This window comes from Nerophis ophidion, linkage group LG17, assembly GCF_033978795.1.
Source record: "Nerophis ophidion isolate RoL-2023_Sa linkage group LG17, RoL_Noph_v1.0, whole genome shotgun sequence".
Classification (NCBI taxonomy): Eukaryota; Metazoa; Chordata; class Actinopteri; order Syngnathiformes; family Syngnathidae; genus Nerophis; species Nerophis ophidion.
Window position 1 is genome coordinate 44,806,499 of NC_084627.1, and position 9,141 is coordinate 44,815,639.

At 41.2% G+C, this 9,141-nt stretch overlaps 2 protein-coding genes across 2 annotated transcripts in view; both read right to left on the reverse strand.

The window, feature by feature from the left end:
- mamdc4 (MAM domain containing 4) overlaps positions 1-6,411 on the reverse strand; it is a 65,947-nt gene extending 59,536 nt beyond the window's left edge. The window contains 1 exon segment of the mRNA XM_061877024.1: positions 6,219-6,411. The gene's annotated coding sequence lies outside the window, so the exon portion shown is untranslated.
- Positions 6,412-6,426: 15 nt separating this feature from the next.
- Positions 6,427-9,136, reverse strand: phpt1 (phosphohistidine phosphatase 1). Its single transcript, XM_061877025.1, has 3 exons — positions 8,820-9,136; positions 6,630-6,757; positions 6,427-6,541 (listed from the first exon to the last, which is right to left on the reverse strand). Exons 1-3 carry the CDS (start codon positions 8,983-8,985, stop codon positions 6,449-6,451), a joined length of 387 nt encoding a protein of 128 aa, XP_061733009.1. The 5' UTR covers positions 8,986-9,136; the 3' UTR covers positions 6,427-6,448.
- Between the last annotated feature and the right edge of the window lie 5 nt (positions 9,137-9,141).

Sequence of the window (9,141 nt, forward strand, 5' to 3'; positions counted from 1 at the left end):
AGTTTTGGATGAAATGTAGGCATCGATCCGATACCATGTAGTTACAGGATCTTACATCATACATTATGGATACATATTTCCCCTTAAAATACGTAACACCACAAGACAACCTTGTAAAGCATAAGATCATTTTCTGTCTTTGGTCAAAAGGGGAAAAATCGGGACAGTACAGGTCGAAATTTTGGACACACCTGCTCATTCAATGACTCTTGTAGCTCACCGAGAGAATGCCAAGAGTGTGCGAAAAAGTAATCAGAGCAAAGTGTGGCTATTTTGAAGAAACTAGAATATAAAACATGTTTTCAGTTATTACACCTGTTTTGTTAAGTACATAACTCCGCATGTGTTCATTCATAGTTTTGATGTGACAATCTACAATGTAAATACCGTATTTTTCGGACTATAAGTCGCAGTTTTTTTTCATAGTTTGCGACATATACTCGGGAGCGACTTATGTGTGAAATTATTAACACATTACCGTAAAATATCGAATAATATTATTTATCTCATTCGCGGAAGAGACGAGGAAAATGTCAGCAAACGTCACACACACGTCAACCAATAAGAATCCGGCGCGGGAGGGTCATGGCAGAAGTGCATTGTGGGTCATGGAATGCTAACTGCTACATGCTACTGCCATAGCTATTAAAATTGATAATTTCATTGTTGGCGGTAACTTATAAAAACTGAGAAAGGCTGAACAAAAGTGGCACCGAAAAGGAAATCATGTACTGCAGATTACAAGCTGGACGTAGTGAAATATGCAGCAGAAAACAACAAAAGGAAGCGGCGCATACCTTTGGAGTTGGCAGAGTTGTTTAGAAGCGACATCGAGGAAGAAGATTTCATGGGATTTATCGATTAGGAGTGACAGATTGTTTGGTAAAGGTATAGCATGTTCTATATGTTATAGATATTTGAAGGACTCTTACCATAATACGTTAGGTTAACATACCAGGCACCTTCTCAGTTGGTTATTTATGCCTCATATAACGTTGTATGTGTCAGGGTATGTTATTTATTTTAAATTGCCTTTCAAATGTCTATTCTTGGTGTTGGATTTTATCAATTGAATTTCCCCCAAAAATGCGACTTAGACTCAAGTGCGACGTATATGTTTTTCCCTTCTTTATTATGCATTTTCGGCGACTTATAATCCGAAAAATACGGTAGTCATGAAAATAAAGAAAATGCATTGAATGAGATGGTGTGTCCAAACTTTTGGCCTGTACTGTACAACCCCTGTTTCCATATGAGTTGGGAAATTGTATATAAACTGAATACAATGATTTGCGAATCCTTTACAACCCATATTCAGTTGAATGCACTACAAAGACAACATATTTGATGTTCAAACTCATAAACTTTTTTTTTTTGTGCAAATAATAATTAACTTAGAATTTCATGGCTGCAACACATGTCAAAGTAGTTGGGAAAGGGCATGTTCACCACTGTGTTACATCACCTTTTCTTTTAACAACACTCAATAAACTTTTGGGAACTGAGGAAACTAATTGTTGAAGCTTTAAAAGTGGAATTCTTTCCCATTTTTGTTTCATGTAGAGCTTCAGTCGTTCAACAGTCCGGGGTCTCCGCTGTCGTATTGTACACTTCATAATGCGCCTCACATTTTCGATGGGAGACAGGTCTGGACTGCAGGCGGGCCAGGAAAGTACCCGCACTCTTTTTTTACGAAGCCACGCTGTTGTAACTTGTGCTGAATGTGGCTTGGCCTTGTCTTGCTGAAATAAGCAGGGGCATCCATGAAAAAGACGGCGCTTAGATGGCAGCATATGTTGTTCCAAAACCAGTATGTACCTTTCAGCATTAATGGTGCCTTCACAGATGTGTAAGTTACCCATACCTTGGGCACTAATGCACCCCCATTCCAATCGCAGATGCTGGCTTTTGAACTTTGTGTCGATAACAGTCTGGACAGTTCGCTTCCCCTTTGGTCCGAATTACAATTTGAAATGTGAACTCGTCAGACCACAGAACACTTTTCCACTTTGCATCAGTCCATCTTAGATAATCTCAGGCCCAGAGAAGCCGGCGGCGTTTCTGGATGTTGTTGATAAATGGCTTTTGCTTTGCATAGTAGAGCTTTAACTTGCATTTACAGATGTAGCGACGAACTGTATTTAGTGACAGTGGTTTTCTGAAGTGTTCCTGAGCCCATGTGGTGATATCCTTTAGAGATTGATGTGGGTTTTTTGTCATAGTGCCGTCTGAGGGATCGAAAGTCACAGTCATTCAATGTTGGTGTCCAGCCATGCCGCTTACGTGGATTCGTGGAGTGATTTCTCCAGATTCTCTGAACCTTTTCATGATATTATGGACCGTAGATGTTGAAATCCCTAAATTTCTTGCAATAGCATTTTGAGAAACGTTGTTCTTAAACCGTTTGACTATTTGCTCACACAGTTGTGGACAAAGGGGTGTACCTCACCCCATTCCTTTCTTGTGAAAGACTGAGCATTTTTTGGGAAGCTGTTTTTATACCCAATCATGGCACCCACCTGTTCCCAATTAGCCCGCACACCTGTGGGATGTTCCAAATAAGTGTTTGATGAGCATTCCTCAACTTTATCAGAATTTATTGCCACCTTTCCCTTTTGTCACGTGTTGCTGGCATCATATTCTAAAGTTAATGATTATTTGCAAAAAAAAAAAGTTTATCTGTTTGAACATCAAATATGTTGTGTTTGTAGTATATTCAAGTGAATATGGGTTGAAAATTATTTGCAAATCATTGTATTCTGTTTATATTTACATCTATTCACATTTCAGCCTCTGAATACTGAGGTTGGCCTACACAGCGAAAAAACATTTCACGTCAAACACTTCACTACTTGTATTCTAACATTTACTACATGTGCACAATGCAATGAGAGCTGGGTGTTGACTTTGAAATTAAATATCAAGTAAAGAGGCATCACTTTTTATTTGAGACAAACAAGACTTAAAGCAGACAAATCGTGCAATTTTGTGGACACATCAAAATAGATCTAAAGCAGGGGTGTCAAACTCAAATACAGAGTGGGCCAAAATGTAAAACTGAACAAAGCCGCGGGCCGAGGTTGAACAAATTAATCTTTTAATAGGGACCCCAACAAGTTTTGCATTGAATAATAAACAAGCAAGGCTTATATAATTTTATAGTGACATGCAAAATTGAGTTTCCAATAATCATAATAATAATTAAAAAATATCAATGGCATATCAAATCAAATTTAAATAAAAAATGAATGCCTCTTTTTTATTTGCAGCCTTCTGAGGTAAATATTAACATTAACTTTTTCCAGAGGCTCATACATTTGAAAATAAAATAATGATATAAATCAACCATTCAGGCCTTTTTACTGCTCAGTTAATGTCGGGGCTCAGGTGGGTGGGGTTAGGGGGGCGGGGTTTGTTGGTAGCGGGGAAGGGGTGTATATTGTAGCACAGGGGCGCTCACACTTTTTCTGCAGGCGAGCTACTTTTCAATTGACCAAGTCGAGGAGATCTACCTCATTCCTATTTATAATTTATATTTATTTATTTATGAAAGAGACATTTTTGTTAACAAGTTAATGGTGTTTAATGATAATACAAGCATGTTTAACACACATAGATTCCTTTCTTTCATGAAGACAAGAATATAAGTTGGTGTATTTGATTCTGATGACTTGCATTGATTGGAATTAGACAGTGGTGCTGATAACGTCCGCATTTTCAAATGGAGGGAAAAAAAAAGTCCTCCTTTCTGTCCAATACCACATAAAAGTTGTTGGATTTGGCATCTCATTTGTCCAACTTGCATACTCGTTTTTAAACACTTTGTTATGAGAGTAGCATATGTGTGTGACCCTTTAATGTCTGGCAGCAGGTGAGTGACGTCAGTGAGTGTGCGGGTGGGCAAGCAAGTGAGAAAGCGGTCGCTGAGGGCGGGGGGGAAATACATTGGCATCAAACTCCGTAGCTTGCTAGCTGGTGCACGCTAGCTTTCTGAGACTCTTATTTTGTTAGCACAGGCAGGATGAAACAGGTCTTTTATGGTGAAGACAGGAACTGTGCAGTCGGTCTTTAGAGTTTTGACAGTCTCTAGAAATAAAATGTGTTTCTCTGCGTCCGCCCTGTTAGTGATTTTTTTCTTAAATATGAGCTCGCAGCAGCCAGCGTCATCTCACAAGATCCTCGGGTGCCGAGAATGTCAAACAACTGACGAAAGTGAAGTCTTGGTATGATTGATGATTGCTCATTTTTATGTATATTTTTTAATGCCTGGCTTGAGATCGACTGACACACCCTCCGAGATCGACCAGTCGATCGCGGTCGACGTAATGCCCACCCCTGTTGTAGCAGTTCCGAAGAGTTAGTGCTGCAAGGGGATCTGGGTATTTGTTCTGTTGTGTTACGGTGCGGATGTTCTCCCAAAATGTGTTGGTCATTCTTGTTTGGTGTGGGTTCACAGTGTGGCGCATATTTGTAACAGTGTTAAAGTTGTTTATATGGCCACCCTCAGTGTGACCTGTATGCTGTTGATCAAGTATGCCTTGCATTTACTTACATGTGTGTAGAAGCCACATATATTACGTGACTGGGCCGGCACGCTGCTTGTGAGGAGGAAAAACAGACTTGACGACCTCTATTTAATAATACAACTTTAACATTTGACAACCAAATAATAAAACAAGGTGACTCGGTAAAAAATCTGGGTATTATCTTCGACCCAACTCTCTCCTTTGAGTCACACATTAAAAGCGTTACTAAAACGGCCTTCTTTCATCTCCGTAATATCGCTAAAATTCGCTCCATTTTGTCCACTAAAGACGCCGATATCATTATCCATGCGTTTGTTACGTCTCGTCTCGATTACTGTAACGTATTATTTTCGGGTCTCCCCATGTCTAGCATTAAAAGATTACAGTTGGTACAAAATGCGGCTGCTAGACTTTTGACAAGAACAAGAAAGCTTGATCATATTACGCCTGTACTGGCTCATCTGCACTGGCTTCCTGTGCACTTAAGATGTGACTTTAAGGTTTTACTACTTACGTATAAAATACTACACGGTCTAGCTCCATCCTATCTTGCCGATTGTATTGTACCATATGTCCCGGCAAGAAATCCGCGTTCAAAAGACTCCGGCTTATTAGTGATTCCTAGAGCCCAAAAAGTCTGCGGGCTGTAGAGCGTTTTCCATTCGGGCTCCAGTACTCTGGAATGCCCTCCCGGTAACAGTTTGAGATGCTACCTCAGTAGAAGCATTTAAGTCTCACCTTAAAACTCATCTGTATACTCTAGCCTTTAAATAGACCTCCTTTTTAGACCAGTTGATCTGCCGCTTCTTTTCTTTCTCCTATGTCCCCCCCTCCCTTGCGGAGGGGGTCCGGTCCGATGACCATGGATGAAGTACTGGCTGTCCAGAGTCGAGACCCAGGATGGACCGCTCGCCTGTATCGGGTGGGGACATCTCTACGCTGCTGATCCGCCTCCGCTTGAGATGGTCTCCTGTGGACGGGACTCTCGCTGCTGTCTTGGATCTGCTTGAACTGAACTCTCGCGGCTGTGTTGGAGCCACTATGGATTGAACTTTCACAGTATCATGTTAGACCCGCTCGACATCCATTGCTTTCGGTCCCCTAGAGGGGGGGGGGCTTGCCCACATCTGAGGTCCTCTCCAAGGTTCTCATAGTCAGCATTGTCACTGGCGTCCCACTGGATGTGAATTCTCCCTGCCCACTGGGTGTGAGTTTTCCTTGCCCTTTTGTGGGTTCTTCCGAGGATGTTGTAGTCGTAATGATTTGTGCAGTCCTTTGAGACATTTGTGATTTGAGGCTATATAAATAAACATTGATTGATTGATTGATTGATTGATTGTAGGGGACGCTAAAGGCAGTGCCTTCAAGGCACACCCCCAATATTGTTGTCCGGGTGGAATTCGGGAGATTTTCGGGAGGGGCATTGAAATTCCAGAGTCTTCCGGGAAATCGGTGAATGCGGTGTAAAACACCGGCGGGCCAGCTCTAATGTTAATTTGATATTGCCCACGGGCTAGAGTTTGACACCTATGATCTAAAGTGTCTTAAAAGCATGTTTGTGACATTATTCAAACAAAAACACCCCAAGGATGAAAAATTTAAAGCACATTTAAAACCACAACAGGCCTTTTTTTATACTTTTCAAATGCTGTAATCAGACCATTAATGGGGTGTATTAAATGGAATTTTTACCTGACATGTTTGGACTGTCATCTGCAGTTTTCTTCAGAAGGGTCACCTGACCAGCATACAATGTGCACAACAGGCCTGTTCAGAGCAGCCTTGTTCTGACCCAAATATGTGTCCCCTTAAAAAGTCATGAGGACACAAATGTGGTATTAAAAAAAGACTCATGATAAAAAGGTTGATGATGACGTCGCTAAATTCAAACTCCGTGAAGAAGTGTCAAGTATGTTTTTATTTCAGTACCCTTCATTATCCCAGGTCACCTCATAGTCTGGATACTGATTTTTTAGTTTCTCAGTGGTCACGGCGTGGTTTGCTCTTCCAAATCCCTGTGAAGAAAAGCACCACAGAAATGTTCCAAACATGTAATAACGTTTTGAAATTTGAGTGTGTGTGTGTGTTGAGCTGGACACTCACTATAGAGTAGCCGTAAACGTGGATCTTCTTGGCCTGGGCGTCATGTCTGATCCTGCCCCCTCCTACACACTCACAGTCCAGGAGTCCGTCCTTTTCAAGCTCCTCTGAAACCTTATCATAGATATCCGCTGCCGTGCAAAGACACGAGTAAAAAATTATTAGTCGTGATTACAGGATGTCAAACCGTCTTGGTTATTTCTGTCTTGTGATTTGCATGTTTTATTTTGAAAAGCAATTCCTCTTGTTTCAGATCACCGGCCCTTCCTCTTGTGTCATCAGTCGGACGTCATCCCTGACCCTTGATTGTTTCCACCTGTTTCCCATTGCCCTCATGTTCCATATAAGCCCACGCCTCCCCTTGTTCTGTGCCAGATTGTCTCGAGCTTTCGTGCCTGTCTAGCGTCTATGTTCATGTTCATATCCATGCCTTGTCTACTTCCTTGAATCCAGAATTCCCACGCTGTAATTTTGAGTTTAACTTTTTCTCCTCCTCAGAACGACTTTTGTTAACTAGCCTTGCCTTTGTTCCTTCGAAGTGGTGAGTTATGATTTTTTCCTAATCTTTCCTTCCTCAAAGATTTATGAGTGATTTTTCGTTTACCTTTATTAGACTAAGACATTTTAATAGTTTTTGTTTTCTTCCTCCTAACTTCCTTACCACGTCGCTCTGATTGGTTCTCTTCCCAACTCCTCCCGCCTTTTCCTAACGAAACTAGTTCCGATTGGATCTCGTCTTTGGCAGACATTTTCGTCTCGTTTTTATTCGTCGGCGAATATGTCAATGCACCTCGTCATCGTCTTAGTCCACGTAAATTATTTTTTATTTAGTTATTGTCTCGTTTTAGTCAGAAAAAAAAGGTCTTTGACGATAAACTATGACGAAAATTTTTCGTCAACAAAATTAACACTGGTTGACAGTAAAAACTTGTTTTCGGGTATGACTTTAAACCATAACCAAGAATGCATCACTATAGCTCTTGTCTCAAAGCAGGTGTACTGTCACCACCTGTCTGATCACGCCCTGACTTATTTAGACTTTTTCGTTGTTTTCCTGTGTGAAGTGTTTTAATTCTTGTCTTGCGCTCCTATTTTGGTGGCTTTTTCTCTTATTTTGATATTTTTCTGTAGCCGTTTAATGTCTTCATTTGAGCGATAATTCCCGCATCTACTTTGTTTCCGAAATCAAGAATATTTCAGATGTTATAATAATTTTTTCTGGGGCCATCGTTGATTGTCATGTCATGTTTTTTTTAATTTTATTTTAATCTTCTATTCTTTCCCCCCCCCCCACCCCTGTTTACCTGTATGTCATCTTTTTTGGAAGGGGCGCTGGAAGTCGGCAGACCCGTCAGCGATCCTGTTCTGTCTCCCTGTAATGTTTGTCTGATCTTGAATGGGATTGTGCTGAAAATTGTAATTTTCCTGAAGGAACTCTCCTGACGGAATAAATAAAGTACTATCTAATCTATCTAATGTTCGGATGTACATTGCCTTTGCTCCACAGTAAGTCTTTGCTGTCGTCCAGCATTCTCTTTTTGTTTACTTTGTAGCCAGTTCATTTGTAGTTTCGTTCTGCATAGCCTTCCCTAAGCTTCTATGACTTTTCCAAGGGGCACTCACCTTTTGTTCATTTTTTGGTTTAAGCATTAGACACAATTTTACCTTCACGCTGCCTCCCGCTGTTTCACACATCTACACAGCAAATAGCTACCGGCTACCACTTACTGATATGGAACAGTATTACATGGTTACTCTGCCGAGCTCTAGACAGCACCGACACTCAACAACAACACATCATTTGCAGACTATAATTACTGGTTTCCCCAAAAATATTTTCAACACAAATAGGTGAAATTAGCTCATCTCCCATGGCACAGTGGTTTGGAAAACACTGCTCTAGCTGCTGGTGGCCATGATTGTAAACAATGTGCGGGTTGTGACGTCACGCGCACAAAGTCTGCTACTTCCGGTACAGGCAAGGCTTTTTTATTAGCAACCAAAAGTTGCGAACTTTATCGTCGATGTTCTCTACTAAATCCTTTCAGCAAAAATATGGCAATATCGCGAAATTATCAAGTATGACACATAGAATGGACCTGTTATCCCTGTTTAAATAAAAAAATCTAATTTCAGTAGGCCTTTAATGTGATTCGATTGTTTCCCCGTTAGCAACTTGTGTATCGTACTCACCGTGGAACTCGGCCCAGCCGTAACCGCGGACTATGTCGACCTCCGTATCGTCCTCCTGCTCCTTGCTGTGGACCCTGATGAGAACATACTTGAACACGCCGGAGGGATCGATGTCTGCCTGCGGGATGTTCACCATGCGGGAGGCCGCTTTCGTTTGGGTGCACATCTCCGCGGTAATTTAGCTAACAAAACGAATGTATTTTAAAGAGGAAATTAGTTTATCTGTGTGTAAAAGTGCGATCTTAAAGAAGTGCGAGGAGGGAGGTAATCACACGCCGACAATTTGAATTACTTCCGGTTTCGGCGAATTACTTCTGGTTGA

Excerpts from the sequence above, each read along its gene's own strand:
- phpt1 (XM_061877025.1), bottom strand. The coding sequence starts at position 8,985 with ATGTGCACCCAAACGAAAGCGGCCTCCCGCATGGTGAACATCCCGCAG. Across the intron at positions 6,758-8,819 it reads CGGCTGGGCCGAGTTCCACG|CGGATATCTATGATAAGGTT; the intron begins GTGAGTACGATA and ends TTTGCACGGCAG. Across the intron at positions 6,542-6,629 it reads ACGTTTACGGCTACTCTATA|GGATTTGGAAGAGCAAACCA; the intron begins GTGAGTGTCCAG and ends TTTTCTTCACAG.